Source organism: Prenolepis imparis, unplaced genomic scaffold (assembly GCF_030444845.1).
Source record: "Prenolepis imparis isolate NDT839.2.m4 unplaced genomic scaffold, iyPreImpa1.0 SCAF_1, whole genome shotgun sequence".
Lineage (NCBI taxonomy): Eukaryota > Metazoa > Arthropoda > Insecta > Hymenoptera > Formicidae > Prenolepis > Prenolepis imparis.
In genome coordinates this window covers 24,377,106-24,396,628 of record NW_028141159.1, presented here as the reverse complement: position 1 = coordinate 24,396,628, position 19,523 = coordinate 24,377,106, and the positions used below count along the sequence as shown (strand labels likewise).

Below are 19,523 nucleotides of genomic sequence, written 5' to 3'. Positions count from 1 at the left end.
CATTTCATTTTAGTATAAATTGAATTTATATTTAAAAATACTTACTTTAAAGTAAATTCTTTTTGCACCAAAATAATAAATAAATAATTAATTTAAAAATAATTTTTAATTAAAAATATTTCAGATTAAAAATATCACAAAATTCGAGAATCTCAACGAGACTCTCGATATAGCCGAGACTCGTCATAAAAAGGTCTCGTCTTAGTCTCGAATTCAAGTTTTAAGTCTCGTCTCGGTCTCGTCTCGGTCTCGTCTCGGTCTCGATGCCGAGACCGAGATCAGTCTCGGTATCGTTCGAAACACTAAAAGGAACGGAAAGTTGATACTAAAGGATATATTTCTTTTCTTTTTTTGTCAATTCATATATATATATGTATATATATGTTTAAATCAACATATAATTAAATATTTGACACATAATTTTGTAAAAAAATTAATTTAAAATAAATTTAAAAGGTTTAGAAAAAATAATGATCATTAAAAGAAGATACTTTTGGCAATTGTTGTTTATCTGTCCATATTTATTGTTTATTTATTAATTTTTAAAATAAAAATTAAATAATTTATTAATATTAATTATTTATTAATATTAATATTAATATTAATATTTATTTAATATTATTGATTATTTATCAATTTATTTATTAATTTATTAATATTAATTTTTTTTATAATATTTTATTTATTTTATTTTTATAATTATATATTGTACATCATTTTATGCAACATATTTTAATGTTTGATATTTATATCTTGCATGTTAATTTATAGAACGTTGAATAATAAACAAGATATTATTTCAAATAAAAATATTGAAATAGAGATGATTACTTTTGCGATAGATGAGATGTTAAAACCAATTAAACTTGAGGATTCCACTGTGTAAACTTTTTTATTTATTTTAATTCATATAATAAAAAATACACACGCATTTATATTTATTTATCTGCACATTTTACTTTTTAAAAAATAAATATTGTATCTCAGTAGTTAATAAATTCTAATCCATTATTTATATAATGTATATAAGTGTGTGTGTGCGTACATATAGGAGGTGTCTCACAACCTCCGTACAATATTTTATTAGTGTGTTCTAGAGGTAAAAAATAGAATAAAAAATTCTAATACAAAAATGTTGAGGCTGTAACAATTTTTGAGTTATAAGCGATCAAAATTTGCCAATGATATACACGCACTGAATTACACATGTATACGCGTACCGATTTGTCATCTATTATTGGTTTTATTATTTTTAAAATAAAATAAGCTGTGCAGAAAAATCAATATCACACTACTTTGAAAAAATCAATAACAGATGACAGATCGATAGGCGTGTATGTTTAGTTACGGACGCGCGAGTTCTATGCTATATCATTGACAAATTTTGATGGTTTATAATTCAAAAACTATTGTAGCCTCAACATTTTTGTATTAAAATTTTTTATTCTATTTTACTTCTAGCATACGCTAATAAAATGTTGTACAAAGGTGAGATATCCTGTAAATATATGTATATATATATTTAAATTTCTTAATTTTCTGAAAAGTAAAAAGATGATTTTAAAATCTTTTTTAGAGAGGTTATTGGTTTCATTGATGAGATTGATGGTCCGAAAATTGTTGGCAAAGCACAACATTATCGATTGCTAAAATTTATTTTAAATAATAATAGTCGTCATCGAATTCAAATAGTGGTATAAAATGCTGAAATCGAGCGGATTCAGTTTCACATAAAACCAAATCGAGTAATTAATAAATTTTTTAAGAAAGATATTATTTATCTTTAACAACTATTAATATTTATATATTATTGTTTACTTTGAATATACTTAAATATATTTTTTATTCTTATTTAATTTAATATATACAATAATAATAATAATTATATATATGTTACTTTCTAATCTAATATTACTTTATGTACTTTACAGATTATTCAAATTGATATAGTGAAAGCTAAAAAAACGAAATTACCGGAGTTTAATCAAGGAACTCTTCCTTACGGACTTATTATTCCTTCAAATACTATTATTAATAATTTGGGTTCTTTTGACCTTAAAAAGATAATTCACGCAGTTCAACCTAAATTGATAGAAATATTCCGGATTACTTGAATTCATGTGTTCGTAAGTAATTCTAAATATATCATATATGATTTAATATTGTCATATACATATATAGTATGTTCTTATATTTATGTATGTTTTCTTCTATTACATTTTCTTAAAATAAATACTTTTAAATAAAATATTTTTCAGTTATACGAGGATATGTTAAAACAAGATTTAATACTTTCTCAAATAGTTTTAAAACTATTGGTACTGGATCAATTACAGATGGTCATTACAAATTAGAAATTCAAATTGCTGATTACGAAGCTAATGATAGTTTCGAGAAAGGAAAAAATATGGAAATAAAAGGATATGTGAAAAATTCAAGTAAATTATATTAAAAATCTTTAAATTTCATAATAAAATATTATTGTATCATTTTTTATTGATTATTATGAATTATGTATTTATTTTACAGATGATGTCTTTTATATATCTTGACGTTGAAAAAGTATCTGATATTAAATTAATAGAAGACCAAATTTTATCATTAGCACAATTATTACAAGGTGCAAAACCTATTATAAAAAGATATTTTCCTAAAAAAGATGCAACTTCTGACTTGCCAATTAATAAAATTATTCGCAAATAATTAAAAAGTGTATTTGTCATGTTTTCAATGTGTTTTTCGTTTCTTATTTTTAGTTTATGAGTTATATGTATACATATAATTAAAATATAAAGATAAGATATATATTATATAAATCAAGTTCATTATTCTAAGGTAATATAATGTAAAAGTAATAAAAATTGTAATATTAACACTATATTACTGTGTATTCACTTGAAAATTATAATAATAAACAATAATATTAAATAAATATGATAAGTATTTTAGTATTTGGATTGCTTTATCTGTTTATTTTTATTAATGTAAATAATTAATTCTTATATATATATATATATATATATATATATACACTACCGTCAGAAAGTTTAAGACCAAAGTAATAAATAAAGATCCTCGAAAGAATAATTTATTTTTACACGTTAAAATATGATATTCCGCTGATTGTTTCTTTTTTTTATTAATAGCTAGAAGATCATGTTACAACACCATAAAAGTAAAAATAGCTTGCATTATTTTTTAGAAAGAAATAATAAATAAAATTAACAAATTTTTTTGGTCTTAAACTTTCTGACGGTAGTGTATAAATGTGTGTGTGTGTGTGTGTGTGTGTAAGAGTTTTATAAGAGTATTAATGTTATATTATTGTAATTCTTTCTAGTTTATTGCATATAAATAAATAAAAATGTTATATTTTATTAGCTATTATTTTATATTACACAATTTTGATGAATTGCATAGTATAAAGAAAAATCACGCTAACATAATTAATTATTACTTGTAATATACTAAATAAATTTCAATATAAATATAAATATAAATAAGTTATTTAGTGCAAAGCAACATACATCAGTCGCGCATTCGATTATCAATAACGCGCGTTCCGTGGCAGGGCTGTATATAAAGTGGCAGAGACTGTGTCTAGCTCAGCCGTAGCGAAAGGGTTAAACTTAATATTTTATTTTCCTAACTTGATGAGAAATATTTATTTTTAAAAATTAAAAAAATACATAAATATTTATCAATCGTTTCTCATTACAACGCAATGTACAATACTTGGGACATTGTCGTTTGCGAATACAAAATCAATCCGTTCAAGCTATCAAACAAATCTCAGTATCAAACAAATCTCGTTTGAGATCCGAGCCATTACTTCAACGTCCTTTTACATGCAACTTTATATATTCGACGTTAGATATATTTGCATGAAGGTACTCACCGTTGGCAGCTGTGTTCCTCCAATTTTCGATGATCTCGTAACAGCACTATTATCACCACTATACTGTCATTACCGTTTTCATATCTGAAGGATTTTATGTCTGTAATGGATAGGTATACTCCAAATTCTTTCTGAATTTGCCTCATCTTGTTCGCATTTTACAGATTAACGTTGTTAATGTCGATTTGTCCTTTTCTAAAGGTAGGTTCAATTTTAGATACCAACGGTTTTTCTTCTTAAACTCTCCTACAATTTTGTAAAATAAGTATATTTTATTATTTACAGTATATACACACATATAAACAGGATGTCCCTAATCCGGCGATAAAGATTTTAATAACAAATTCTTTGTAATATTTCAAGACAAAAATTCTAATACGAAAATATCGGGGCTATAGTATTTTTCAAATAATAAAAGTTTAAAGATTACGAATGACGAGCTAGACTTTTGTGTGCTCAGAGATAGCAAAATGATCAGTGGTAAAAGTGCTTCCATGTCAAATAACTTTGTTTTTATTGATTATAATTTCATCGTGGAGACAGCTAAATATGACAACTGACACATATCAATATCGATATATTAAACTATGGAATATAAACGTTTTTAACTGTTCTTATGATTCATTACGGAGAAACAGAAATACATTTTTAATGAAATCTTGAATATTTTTACAATAATACTATTATCAAAAGCATCCGATTCATGGAATCGTAACTGGCAATAGTGAAATTATTGTAGAATTCATAATCTTTAAACTTTTCCTATTTGAAAAATGCTATATCCTCGACATTTTCGTGTTAGAAATTTTGTCTTCAAAATATTACAAAGAATTTATAATTAAAATTTTTATCGCCAGTTTAGAGACACTCCGTATATATATATTATATTTAACACATTATTAAAATATATAAATATTTAATATATTAAAATATAAAAGTACTATAAATTATATTAGAAACTATAATCACAAAAATAAAGAAATATATTTTCTTATAATTATGAATATTATATTGTTTATTGAAATATGTGCGTGATATATGAATGTAAAATATATATAGCTATACATATATATATTATATGTAAATGTATTTGAATTTAAAATTAAAAAAACATGACTTAATTATTTTAAAAATTAACTGTTTCGCAGATAAAAATAAATACTATTTTTCTATCTACTTATTATATTTTAATTCAATATGTTTATAAATATTTGTTATAGATAAAGATATCCTTTTATCTACAATAAATATTTATAACATTTTAAATTAAAATATAAGTACATAGAAAATGTTTATTTTTATATATATATTTTGCATAAACATAACTTATACATTTATGTTATATTACATGACATATAGAAGTATGTAATATATACATTTATTTTATATTGCATTACAGGAAAATATCTAATATATATACGTTTATATTACATTACATAATATGAAAACATATGTAATACATATGTCTATGTTATGTTACAATAACATATCATTTGAAATATATTTAACATATAAATGATACATCTCAAAGTTGCTGACATAGAGCCGTACCAGAACGTAACATTTATCTGTATAAGTAATATTACATGTAACATTCATGACAGTCGTGTAATATTACATACATGTCTATGTTACATGTGTGGTTTGCTGGGATGCGAGTATCGACTTTACATGCCTTTTTTAGAAAAGGATTATTTTAATATATTAATATATTATATTTTAATAATGTTATTATATAATATAAACTACACAGCCAAAAAAGTTGTACACTTGAAAAGTAGTAAAAAATTGTGAAAGTTTAAAAATTTATAACTTAATTAATAATTATAATATCGAGGTGTTTAAAAAACAAAAATAAAGCTTGAAGTCTGTAGTTTGAGAAAATTTTAGTGCCATTACGTGGAATGATTAGTTTTACAATGGCGAATGACAGAGTGAGAACCTGCAAAACTGATAGAAAGTCCATTTTCCTGAATTGCACAGTGTGAATCAATTGATGTAGGTAGCTCAATGGGATAAAAAAATTGAAATTCAAACTTTTCTCTTTAGAATGTGCTTTTTTTTATCTTTTCTTTCTTTTATGCGGGGAAATCCTCATGGATACCCTCCGATTCCCGAGGAAATAGTGCCGAAACGGCGAAAACCCCGTGAATATCCTACTCGGACTTGTTTACACGAGATGCCCGGCACGATTTGCATCGCTTCAGGACAAGCTTTATTTTCGTTTTTTAAACACCTTGATATCATAATTATTAGCTGAGTATTTAATTCTTGAACTTTCACAATTTTTTTACTACTTTTTTTAAACGTACCGTTTTTCTTGTTTGTATGGTCGAGTGTATATAGGACACAGTATGCTAAATCGTACTCCCAAAGGTAAATATTAAAATTGCAATAAAACTATCAAAAAAGTGACAAAATTTTTTTATTTATTTGAAATTATGGTTTTTTGTCAACGATATACGCGAAACATTAACACAAATTTATCATTGTTTCATATCGTAAAATAAAAATTAAAAAAAAATATCTAATACGATTTACAATACGCCGGTTTGCTGAATTGTACCCATGAATTTTTAAATCATACTTCTAACAATAAAATTAAAATATTCTAACAAAAATGAAGTTTTATTTTCTACGAAAGTTCTCAGTCTGCAACAAAACATATCTATAAGAAAATGTCATATTTATAATTATAAATTCTCTTAAAAAATTTAACAAAAATACTTTTTGTATCATACAAAAATATAAATAAGTATTACCTCAATATAATTGTAAAATTTGATAATATTTTCTTCAATTGTCTATCTAAATATAGAGTAAAAAAACCAATGCCTAAATAAAAAAATTAATTTAGTAAATCATAACAGTACGATATAGGAAAAAGTTAGTGGTACGTTTTACCGAACTTGCCTTGTGAATAAAAATTTGTGAATAAAAAAATAATCTTGAAACTTTTTGCCGATTTTTCAACAGTTCCATTATAGGATTAAATAAGATGAAAAAATGATTTAATAATAAGTTTAATTGTTTATCTTTCTCAATGTGATAGCTTAAGCACGGGGTGCCGAATATTACATGAAAATCACGCAAAATAAATTTATAAACTCAGTAACAGATCGCTTGAGAAGAAAACAAACATTGCGGCATTCGAGGGAGGCTAGCTGCAATACAACAGCGTTATCACATTAAAATATTTTAACTCTGATTACAAAATACAGTAGAGATACGATTTAACGAACGGTACGATTTAGCATATTTTCCCCTAATTAATAAGCATTATAATGATATATTATTGGCATAACTTTACTATTTTTATTAATTTCCAAATAGATATCGAAAAAAACCTCATGTAAAAGAAGTGATACCGATACAAGAACGATTGAAACATAGAATCTTACGAAATCTACTTACATTGGTGGTGTCACATTTGCTCTGTTTACATTATGTAGCATCAGATAGCATCCTTCTTCGTGCACCTGTCCAGTTTTAATCGCCTTGTTATAAGCATGCACACGCTGTCAAAATAAAGATCGTCACGATCACTTCCAAGGGATGCAAAATCGACTACGCATCTCGAATCTGCGCACCAATATCGTGCCCCCTTTGGCCTTACAGTGCAAAATCTGCAATATATCATTAATATATATTAGATAATAAATTAGCCGGAAAAGCCGAATTTTGCTTGGTACGATGCCAAGACTGAATTTCGGAATTACATTTTAAATATAAAATAGTCAATATAAATATTTAGAAATCAATTGGCTATAAGAGCCGTACGCGGATGTTGATGCGTCGATTCCAACGAAAATTAATTTTTCGTTGAGATTAAATATTTGTGCACGGGGCACGAATTTTGCTTGGTACACTGCCAAGACTTATTCGAAATAATCTCTTAGTGATAAAATAGTCAATTGAGATTTTCAATCAAAATTATGTAGGTGTATGGGAATTGTTAAGAAAATATTACGAGAATGAAATAAGAGTTATTTGCAAGCGACATGTTCAATGTTTTTTTTAATTACCGCAATTTAATGAAAAAGAATTTGAATAGCATAACAAAAAGACACAAAGAAGAGCATACTGAAATGTTAGAAAATTTAACGACAGATACTATAATTGAGTTTTTGCAATGCCGATGTCAAGTTCTAGAACGAGCATCTCTAAGCGATATTTCCAAAAAAAGCAAATCAAGGTTTAATAACAATGAGAAGAACGATGATAATCACATACAGTCGTTCGAATCGAGATTTCAATGCAAAATATTGTCAACAACGGTTCAGGAATGTCAATGTTATTTATATCAAGGACAACATTTGATTTATTTCTGTAATCAACTTTTAAATTTATCTGTTGAAAATAAAATCCAAACGGTCAAACCATTAAAATTGTGCATTAATTATCTTTCTGCAACGATTATTTCGTCGTAAAATGCAAATTAAGTTTGTGCCAAACATGCGAAGGCAGTCATAATACCTCATTATCATCAAACTAAGGAGACCGCGAGTTCAATTAAATCCGTTGAATAGCAGGTTCAATACCAGAACATTTGAAAATCAATTAAACAATTGTTTATCTTTTCTTATAGTTATATACGTTTGTCAGTATAAGAATCCGTTGACAATACATTATTAAAATTTCGGGAATTTAGAATAGCCTATCGATAAACGATGTCAACCGAAAACACGAAGCCGAAAAATCATTTTGTAAATACGATAAGTCGAAATATCTCGGAACGGTTTGTTGTTAGATTTTGACCTTTTCGAGAGAACGAAGAAAGGCTTGGCGAATCAAGAGAAATAACGATGAAACGATTAACAATTTCGTTTAACTAACGCGTGCCTTTTTTATAAAAAAAGTAATTTTCTAGAGTTTATGCATACATAAAAAACAATAAAATATTACTTACTGGCTACCACGAGGCAAGACCGATCGACAGCTGAGACTAGGCGACTAGACGTTCTACGCACGGAATGCGAATTCCCCATCTATACAATACGACGCGCACGGAGCGACTGACTTTCTTGCTCGCTGCTCGCAGGCTCGCTTGCTATTTCGTTGTCTCGGCCGTTTCCGTAAACGCTCGGCCGCACTCACAATCAGCTGCCGCTAGCCCATGTTCAACTGTGTTAGACACATCGACATATAGAATGGCTGGCAGTGGAAGGGGAGCCGCACGAGTAGAGTGAGAGACAAACAGTCAAATAATATAAAGTTACGTTCCGTCTCTTTCTAATATAACCTGATTAGTTGGCGACATGACATCGACGGTTTTACGATGTTTTTATTTATAAATATTAAAGATTTGATAAATAGAATAAAAAACTTTATTTACAAGATTAAAATAATTAAACGATAATTAATAGTAAAACAATAAAACAAAAACAATAATATATAAATATATAATGTAAAATTAAAATTAATTAAATTAAAGTCAAAACAAAATTAATTATTTAAGAAATTAACAGATTAATTTGAAATAAATGTAAATAATTGCTGACAATTTATATAATAACTGATACACTGACATCCGCGTTCGGCTCTATAGCTAGTCTATATTCATATATATATTTGATATTGAGAGCCTAAAAGAATTCTTCATATTTAAATAAAATCAAAGAGTACATTGAGAGATACATAATTTTATTTTATATGACATGTGCGCGTGCGTGTGCGTGTATGCGTCATGTGTCAGTTCGAAATATATATACAGGGAGTCCCATAATTCGCGAACCACCCGTCAGTTGCAGGTAAAGCATGTTGAACGGAATAGAAAAGTTTCGCAATAATTAATGAGAAATAAATTAAAGAAGATCAGCCAATTCGCGTGACGACGGCGAGAAAAGACAGCCCAGTTTCATATCGTTACTAAGCATGCGGCGAAAAGAAACAGTATAATGTTACACGGTTGCTAGGCGCGCGATGAAGCGGGGAGGAGCGCTTTACAAAAGACAGTAACTACATACGAGTAGCGCTAACTCTGGACCCCCGAGTGGGCTGTCTCTTCTCGCTGCACGCTTATCATCGCTCGAATTGGCTGATTTTCTTTAATTTATTTCTCTCTTATTATTGAGAATATCGCAAAATGGTAGAGGACTTTTCCACTCGGTTTAACTAGCTCTACCTGCACACGACGGTTGATGCGACTATTACCGGACACCCTGTATATTAAATATAGAATAAAATTTTTGTCATGGTTTATGTACTAAAGTGTTATTTATTTTTATTTGTGTAGAAACTGAAGTAGCGTTAGAAACGGAATGTTTCATGGCAACTACACCAAAACGAGTCACAGTAGATACATCTGTGTCCCCATCATTTACTGAAAATTCTCCTCGGAAAGTTTTCCTGAAGACAGTTTTAGTAAATACAAGGGTGATGTACAAACATAAAATTAAAACTCTTCGACAAACAATTCAAAGAAAAAATAAACGAATTGCGCAGATGCAAAGCGTACTAGTATCGTTACGTCAGAAGAATTTTCTTTCAATAGGACGTTCACTTATTAAAGATGTTATATTAAGCGAAAGACACGCGGCCAACAAACTCGTTTTATTTAAAGGACAATAAAATCTTTTATAGTGTATTTTATTTGTTTATAATAGTTTTACAAATAAAACATAATATATACTTATTTATTATAGTTGATTTAACTTTTTATCCTTTTTATTATTTTTATAATACTTATATTATTTATAAATTATATTATTTATAGATGATATTAATAAGTTATACATAATTTAATTTATACGCTAATTTTAATGGTTTATTATTTTAATTCATTATTATTAATTAAAATAACTTTAAAATCATCTTAAGTTTATCTTCAGATACTCTGTAGCCATTTAATTGTAAAATGTTCTACACAGCATCTTAACTTAAGATAATCTTAAATATAAAATGAGGTTGAGTATCGCCTCGTTTAATCATCTGTCGCCGCCATCTTGGTTGGCAATTTCCCTCCCTCGTCTCTGGCTTCACTTCCCCTCTCATATGCTCCATCCAGTTATTCCTACATCCATGACAAGGAGAGAGTATTATTCTGTCTTTGTCTCTTTTGCATTGCATATGTGTAGCGTTCATGTAGGAACACACACTAATACGTTGAGCATACGGATGCGATTATTGAGAGATAATGTAATAATAATAATAATGTAATAATTATGCACTTCAAATTATAGAATAATATACATACATACATACATATAAATATATGTACACACGCACACACACACACACACACACACACACACGCATATATAGATATAAAAAAAATATTTTTTATGTATAAAATAACATGAAATAAATATACACGTACGGATAAAATATAAAATACTTATTTTGAATAGTATAAGTAATAATATGTAATAATAACATATTATTATATTAATACATATAATGATAAATGTAATTTAAATAAATTTTAAATGAATAAATATTATGCCGACAATATTAAGTACAAGATGTTCAGTCTGTGCCATATAAAAGCTCAAAGCTTCCATCAATAATTAATAGTCCAATGAATATAGTAATGCAACAATTATTTTTATATAAAATTGTATATTTGAATATATACTCGTCAAAAAAATTATCGCAACACTTAATTAATATCAAAATTTAGCATAAATTCAAATAAGCGTATCTCCGCGAAAAATTGTCGTATTTCAAAAATTTTTTTTTTGTTTTTTAAAGGGTAAAGTCTCTACTTTAAGAAACTTTCGTTCGATTTTGATTTTATTCTCTCCCCCTTTCTCCATCCCTTTAAAAGAAGGGACGTGTTATTTTTTCAAAAAATTGCATAGTTTGACGAACTCTACGGAGTGTACTAAATTTTTTTCGCAAATATCATCATAACTATCGTAAAATATGCACTTTTCTCTACAAATTGAAAAAAAATTTGAATACCGTACGATTTTTTTTCGCGAAGTTACAGCATATAAAAGTTACCTATGCATTTTTGCCTATGTATTCAATTACCGCCAACATTAGCATTATCCGATGGGCACTACGGGGAAGTTGCTGGTCAGATTTTGCCCATCGTGTGTGTGTGTGTGTGTGTGTGTGTGTGTGTGTGTGTGTGTGTGTGTGTGTGTGTGTGTGTGTGTGTGTGTTGAGGCAGGGATATATGTTCGTATTTAAAATTGTGTATTTCTGCCTCGTCTTTGGATGACCTTTTATGGGAAGATGGCTGCATGATTTTGAAAGACTACCAACCAATTTCCAGCAATTGGAAGCAGCCCTACATCGAATATGGTTCGAAATTCTGCAAGCCACAATTAGAGCCTGCATTAATATGAGTGAGCGCCTGCAAGAGGCATCCGAAGACGAGGCAGAAATATACAATTTTAAATACGAACACATATATCCTTGCCCCAACACACACACACACACACACACACACACACACACACACGATGGACAAAATCCGACCAGCAACCTCCCCGTAGTGCCCATCGGGTAATGCTAATGTTGGCGGTAATTAAATATATAGGTAAAAATGCATAGGTAACTATAATATGCTGTAACTTCGCGAACAAAAATCGTACGGTATTCAATATTTTTTAAAATTTCTAGAGAAAAGTCCATATTTTACGATAGTTATGATGATATTTGCGAAAAAAATTTAGTACACTCCGTAGAGTTCGTCAAACTATGCAATTTTTTGAAAAAATAACACGTCCCTCCTTTTAAAGGGATGGAGAAAGGGGGAGAGAATAAAATCAAAATCGAATGAAAGTTTCTTAAAGTAGAGACTTTACCCTCTTTAAAACAAAAAAAAATTTTGAAATACAACAATTTTTCGCGGAGATACGCTTATTTGAATTTATGCTAAATTTTGATATTAATTACGTGTTGCGATAATTTTTTTGACGAGTGTATAAAAATAATTGTTGATTACTATATTCATTGGACTATTAATTATTGATGGAAGCTTGAGCTTTGAACATATATGGCACAGACTGAACATCTTGTACTTAATATATTGTCTGCATAATATTTATTCATTTCTCTTATTTATAAAATATAAAATATAAGTATATATATATATATATACACACACACACAAACACACACATACACACACACACAAACACACACACACACACACACACACACACACACATATATATATATATATATATATGACTGACAAGTATTATCTTGATTTTTTTCGATTATATTGATGTGTAAGGACATCTGCTCCAATATTTATAACGTGAAAGAACTTACGAATAATGTGTGATGGCATGTTCAGTGTGTTACCCAAGAAACTCGAATTCAAATCTATCGATATCAATTTTTTTTATAATATATTGGAATATACAAAAATTAGTAAAAAAATATATTTTTAAAAGAAGATTAACTTAAAAATTTTTTAATATTGAAAATATTTCAATCATTTTACAACTACATGCACATTGTATAGAAATGCAAAATAATTAAAATAAATAAATCCAGTAATAAATCAATTGCAACTATACATGTACGCTCACACACACACACACACTCACACACACACACACGCAGCTGCTATATAGATTTATTACTGGATTAATTTATTTACAGAATTATTTTGCATTTATATACAATGTCCCAAGTAGCAAGAGAGAGAGAGAGAGAGAGAGAGAGAGAGAGAGAGAGAGAGAGAGAGAGAGAGAGAGAGAGAGAGAGAGAGAGAGAAAGAGAGAGAGAGAGAGAGAGAGAGAGAGAGAGAGAGAGAGAGAGAGAGAGAGAGAGAGAGAGAGAGAGAGAGAGAAAGTAAAAATAAGTCCCTTTTAATTAATTAAAAAAACGTTTATTTTCACGTTAATGTAATATACGTATAAATATTAATTTAATGTTAACTTAATTTCATTAATAAAATATGAATAAAATACTAATAAAATAAATATGTATTTATTTCATTAATATTTTATTAATATTTTATTAATATTTTAATAATGAAATATTAAATATTTAATAAACTTTAAATAAAAATATAGAATGTTTTTTTAATTAATAAAAAGGGACTTCTCATTATTTTAACATTTTTAAAATATCTTTGAAAATGAGTTTTAAACATTTTTTATACATTCTTGTACTACTTGGAATGTGTGTAGTTGTAAAATGAAAATATTTTCAATATTTAAAAATTTTTAAGTTTGTCGCCTTTACAAAATATATTTTTTATAATTTTTGTATATGCCAATGTATTATAAAAAAATTGATATCGATAAATTTGAACTCAAGTTTTCTGGGTGACAGGCTGAAAATTATTCTTTCATTGAGCCATCATACGTTACTCCTAAAAGTTCTTACACGTCATAAGTATTTATGGAGTAGAGATTATACAATAACATCAATAATGTAAAAGAAATAAAGATTCAACATATTCGCCAATCTATAATTGCTACAGGATAATGAAACAAGACTCTCCTATTATCTCTCTATCGCGCTGACGATACATAAAATATCGATAAAAAAGTAGAAGTGAAAAAGCAATAAATTGCCAAGTCTAATAAGCGCCCGTGTCTTACATGTTGTATATTAGTTCACTCTGCGAATTATTATTTTATCATTATTATTTATCATTGTACAATTTGGAGACATATATATAAATTTTTGATACTATTTGTTATATATATATACGCACATATGTGCATAAGCATATATAAAATTTACAAAAAGTGAGTGCTTATTAGTCTTGCTACGTTACTGCCTTCTGCTACAGAAAGCATTTTCAGGCCGTATCTCGCGTATAGCATGGTCACGTGATCAGCACGGTAGAGGAACAAGGATGACGTGATTATCGATCCTTGTCTCTCTACCGTGCGTCCGCGTGAGCAATGCAATGGTGTGTGTACGTGTACATACATACACCACTTCATAGAACCTGGGAGTTCGTTTCTCAGCGTTGGCAACATTGAAACCGGAATTTCGCGTTGTCACCGCGAGAGGCCTCCAATCTCCAATGTCAATTCGGAGTTTGTCTGGGCAGAGAGAAGCCAGCTCCGGGAACTTAGCCGGTCAACTTCGACTTTTTTAATTTTTTTATTTTTTTATCGTTTGTTGGTCATTTGTTGGTGATTGTTGGCCTAATTACAACGTTTGTTGGTTTTTAATTTTTTTTTAAATTAAAAAAGAAAAATTAGCGTTAAGTTAGCCGGAAAAATCACAATTTTAATAAAAAAAACGGTCTAATCGATGCGAAATCGTCTGCTGATGATTGTTGGTCTAATTTTAGCGTTTGTTGGTTTATTATTAGTCTTAAAAACGAAAAATTATCTCACATTGAAACCGCATCTGCAGTAATCGAATATGATTGGTTTATTGCTTACGACTTAAGACTTATTTCTATAAATGTAAGGCTAAGGGCTAGTCTACAATAGAGTCGTAAGGTCGTAAACGTAAGAAATTGACCAATCACAGTTGAATTCGAGGAGAATAATCGACTGTGATTGGTCAATTTCTTACGTTTACGACCTTACGACTCTATTGTAGACTAGGCTTAACATCTATAAAACTGGCTATGAATACGGGCCTTAACATCGGCAGGAAATCGCGAAAAAAAGATCAAGAAACATGGTAGTGTTTCCTGTCTTTTTATGACAAGCCATCGCATCGTGTGAACGAGAGATTGGGTGAGATTAAGGTAATTAATGCAGATTTATATATATATAATTAACTTCTGCATTACATAAGAATTTGAGTTTACTCGGAAACGTTTAGCACTAAGGTTACGTTCCAAAACGTCTTCGAGGAAAATTTTACTGAAAATCTATAATGCACGTAACGTGCATTATAGTTCTCTATAAATTGTTCTCTATTTATCATCTATATATTAATGTTTGTTACAGGTATTTAAGTAGCGTTGCACAGCAATTTGTGTAGCATTTCATAAGCATAGCAATGTTTTAATCGATGTGCTGCCACCAGAAGCTAATCCCAGCATTTGAATGTTACAAACAGGTAAAAATTGTTAAGAATATTTTGATTACGTTTAGATTAAATTTAAATAAGATAAAATTATAAATATCAAGATATATTTGCAATACAGGTGAGAAGTCAAATATCCAGTACAGTGACATGAGTGGAATGGATGCAAAAACAAGAGATCAGAAAAGCGATAGAATTTCCTCTTACTCATTCGAATTGTATAAACAAATTGGCATTGATCTATTGTGAGATGTACTCATGTACGGACTACCCGGTTGTGGAAAAACTATGTTGGCGCAAGCAGTTGCTAGACATACTACTGGTACAAATTTAAATATACTGTTAAAAAAAGTTTCTGAATATATCTAAACTAATCACATGGAAGAATAATAACAGATTTTGTGTTTTAAATTCTATTATTTTCTATTTTTTCCAGCTGCCTTCATTTGTGTAAAAGTATTTGAGCGAAGGACCACAAATGGTACGAGACGTGTTTTGTTTGGCTAAAGAAAACTCACCAGTCATAATATTTGTTGATGAAATAAATGCTATTGCTACAAAAAGATTTGACACTCAAGCTGTAGCAGATCAAGAAGTGTAACGTATTCTCCTGGAATTACTCAAATCAAATGGATGGTTTTGATCAGACAACTAATGTTAAAGTCATTATGGCAACAAATAGATGAACTGGTAACTCTTGTTTAATTTCCTTGGATCTGTAAGCATATTTTTATGGATATTAAGATTGTACTTTAGTTTTATTATTTCAGTATATTCTTCCAGAATGGACATATTGAATCCCGTATAGCTTCGTCCTAGTAGACTGGATCGCAAGATTAAACTTCCGCTATCCGATCGTCGACAAAAAAACGTTTGATCTTTTCTACGATTATGCAAAGATAAATTTGAGCGAAGAAGTGGATCTTGAGGATTATGTAGCACAGCCAGATAGAATTTTTGCTGCTGATATTAATGCTATCTATCAAGAGACAGGAAAGTTCTTCCTTCAGCCGCACAAAGTATTTGAATTTTCATGTTCTTCCTTCAGTCGCAGAAAATATTTGGATTTTCACGTTCTTCCTTCAGCCGCACAAAATATTTGGATTTTAATATTCTTCCTTCAGTTGCAGAAAGTACGTATAAAAAAATAATATATATAGTTTAACATTTTTTAATTAAAACTAAAATGTATGCACACATTTAAACGTAAACTTTCATTTTTGACAAATATTGAAAATCTTTTTATTATTTATGATATTTGGATTGTTTTAATGTGTGCGTGTGTGCATACTTCTTTTCTATTACTTAGAACTAATATAAACATGCTAATTGCACCTAGGAATATTTTTTGATATATATTCTTTTATAATTTATGTTACAGGTTGCACCCGTTTTACAAAGTCTTACTAATTCCATTTCTGTATCATACATATTGTAAATATTGTATATATTATGAAATAAGAAGTTTGTTGCTGTTCAAACTATAAGGTTTAAGTGAAAGGTAAAATTCTGTGATTGTTTTACGATGTATATTTCGTTACTTTGTTTTGACATGTAGTATTTAATATGTTTACATAAATGCAATAAAAATAAATTCTTTACAGATACGACAAAATGCCACGCAAGATTGCGGTCCCACCAAAGTGAGCATCCTAGTTGTAGAACGTTTGTGATACATTGAGATAGAAAACTGAGAAGTTTTTGTGGTACGCAACGAGAACATATTGACCAATTCTGGTAAGAAAATGGGTTCAACTTTTCGTCAGCACATGAAAATTATTCGTCGAAGCACATTTTTTTCGTTCACATCCGTCCTTAGTTCAGTACTTCGTTCGAACAAGTCGTCGAATTTTCGTTGACTCTCACTCGTTGATTCTGAGCGATTCTGTTCGGTGTCTTTCGGTGTAGAATGTAGTTTTTTGCTGCTGATATTAATGCTATCTATCAAGAGACAAGTTCTTCCTTCAGGCGCACAAAGTATTTGGATTTTCATGTTCTTCCTTCAGTCGCAGAAAATATTTGGATTTTTATGTTCATCCATCAGCCGCACAAAGTATTTCGATTTTCATGTTCTTCTTTCAGTCGTAGAAAGTATGTATAAAAAATATATATAGTTTTACATTTTTTAATTAATAAAACTAAAATGTAATTTAAACGTAATCTTGAGTTTTTAAAAAATTGAAATATTTTCTCTTCATTAAAAAGATTTAATTTGAATGCTACATTTACTCAAAACTCTTGCATTATTCATATCTGGGCATTGGATTTTTTTAAGTTAACAATTGAGATAAGCAAAATATTAATTGTTTGTATCTTTTTTTAACACTATTTCAATTCTCGTGCCCTCTGAATGAAACAAACTGTACAATTACAACTCGCGACAGAATCAAAATGATCCGGCACTGATTGATAAAATCTGCAATTTCATTGAATTTTATTTAATGAAATTTCAGATTTGTCCAATCACAGCGCAGTATCATTTTAATCTGGATCGTTTTGATGACAATATCGCAAATGTGACAAAAAATATCCTGACCACAGAGCCTAGTATACAGAACACGAAGAAATGCACGGGCTGCAATGTTACGACGTTTCCAACTGTGATATTAGGACCAAATCATAAAATAATTGCAAAGGAAGGCTTTAGTTCTCTGGAGAAAGCTTTAGGCTTCAGATCGCCGATTTATAAGATACGTTGTTGCGATTCATGCTTGGGAAAATACACATGGTTTAGAGAACCAAGAATTCACATATTCATTGAACTCGATATACGCCCAAACATTCAATGTAAAATTGGATTAAATTGCAGAGTGGAAGAATTACCGACAACACTCAAGTTTCTATGTGATGATGAAAGTTTCGAATACAGGTAGGCACAATGACTTTTTTAATTTCCAGATATTTTATATTTTTTAATTGTATAAAAAATTAATTGTTTTTAGGTTGGCTGGAGTAATAGCCTACATATCGGGGCATTATATTGCATACTGCTTGCGTTCTAATGGAATTTGGCAAATTTACGACGATTTACGAGCAGATATCTCCACATGTAGCTCAAAAACTATTATAAATCCGCATCTTGCAGTGTATTTACGGAAACATTAATGATCGGAGACAATTTCAAGATTCTAACTCTACTGAAGGACTCAGTGCGATTCACTATACAATAGAAGAGTTTGTTTTATATAAAACTAAATATATTAGTATTCAATTAGTGCTATTCCTTTAAAGGTCTAAATAGACCAACTCTACAATATGTCATAGAGCTCGATGATCTATGTGAATTAATGTTCTTTTAAGTCTCCAGTCTTCAGTGATATGAATCTAAATTTTATTTTTGCTGTTCTTTTTTGAATTGTTGCTTTATTTTAATTTGAACAATTGTTTTATATGTTTTATATGAATTTAATCGTTAAAAGTAGTTGTAAATTTTTTTCTCTATAATTTATACAACAGAAGAAAAAACAAGTTCGTCTCTACTTATCTATGTTTCAAGAAAATTCAGAATAGATTGAGTGGAAAATTTGAAAATAATTACACTCTAAACGAGATTTAGGACTTCTCACAATTAGGAACGTCCATCGCATAAAAAAAAATTTTGAATTGAATAATTTATTTATAAAATATGGCCGATAATTTCTGGCAAAAAGTTCACATCCAGTAAGTTAATCTTTTTAATTATTATATCGCAATAAATTTTATACAGAAT

At 28.9% G+C, this 19,523-nt stretch overlaps 2 protein-coding genes and 1 long non-coding RNA gene across 3 annotated transcripts in view; 2 read left to right on the top strand and 1 right to left on the bottom strand.

Moving 5' to 3' along the window:
* The window catches only part of LOC145937319 (uncharacterized), a 33,456-nt gene extending 31,067 nt beyond the window's left edge, over positions 1–2,389 (top strand). The window contains exons 2-3 of the long non-coding RNA XR_014425541.1: positions 1,932–2,126; positions 2,259–2,389. This is a non-coding gene — a long non-coding RNA (uncharacterized LOC145937319). The remainder of the gene's footprint in view (positions 1–1,931; positions 2,127–2,258) is intronic.
* The window catches only part of LOC145937289 (uncharacterized), a 114,593-nt gene extending 105,697 nt beyond the window's left edge, over positions 1–8,896 (bottom strand). Inside the window, exons 1-3 of the mRNA XM_083040260.1 lie at positions 8,808–8,896; positions 7,313–7,524; positions 3,899–4,144 (exon numbers count right to left, since the gene is read on the bottom strand). Of these exons, the coding sequence (XP_082896386.1) occupies positions 3,899–4,044 (146 nt within the window). The 5' untranslated portion in view covers positions 4,045–4,144; positions 7,313–7,524; positions 8,808–8,896. The remainder of the gene's footprint in view (positions 1–3,898; positions 4,145–7,312; positions 7,525–8,807) is intronic.
* Positions 1–19,523, top strand: part of LOC145932988 (uncharacterized) — a 218,765-nt gene that overhangs the window by 140,070 nt on the left and 59,172 nt on the right. The window lies entirely within an intron of this gene.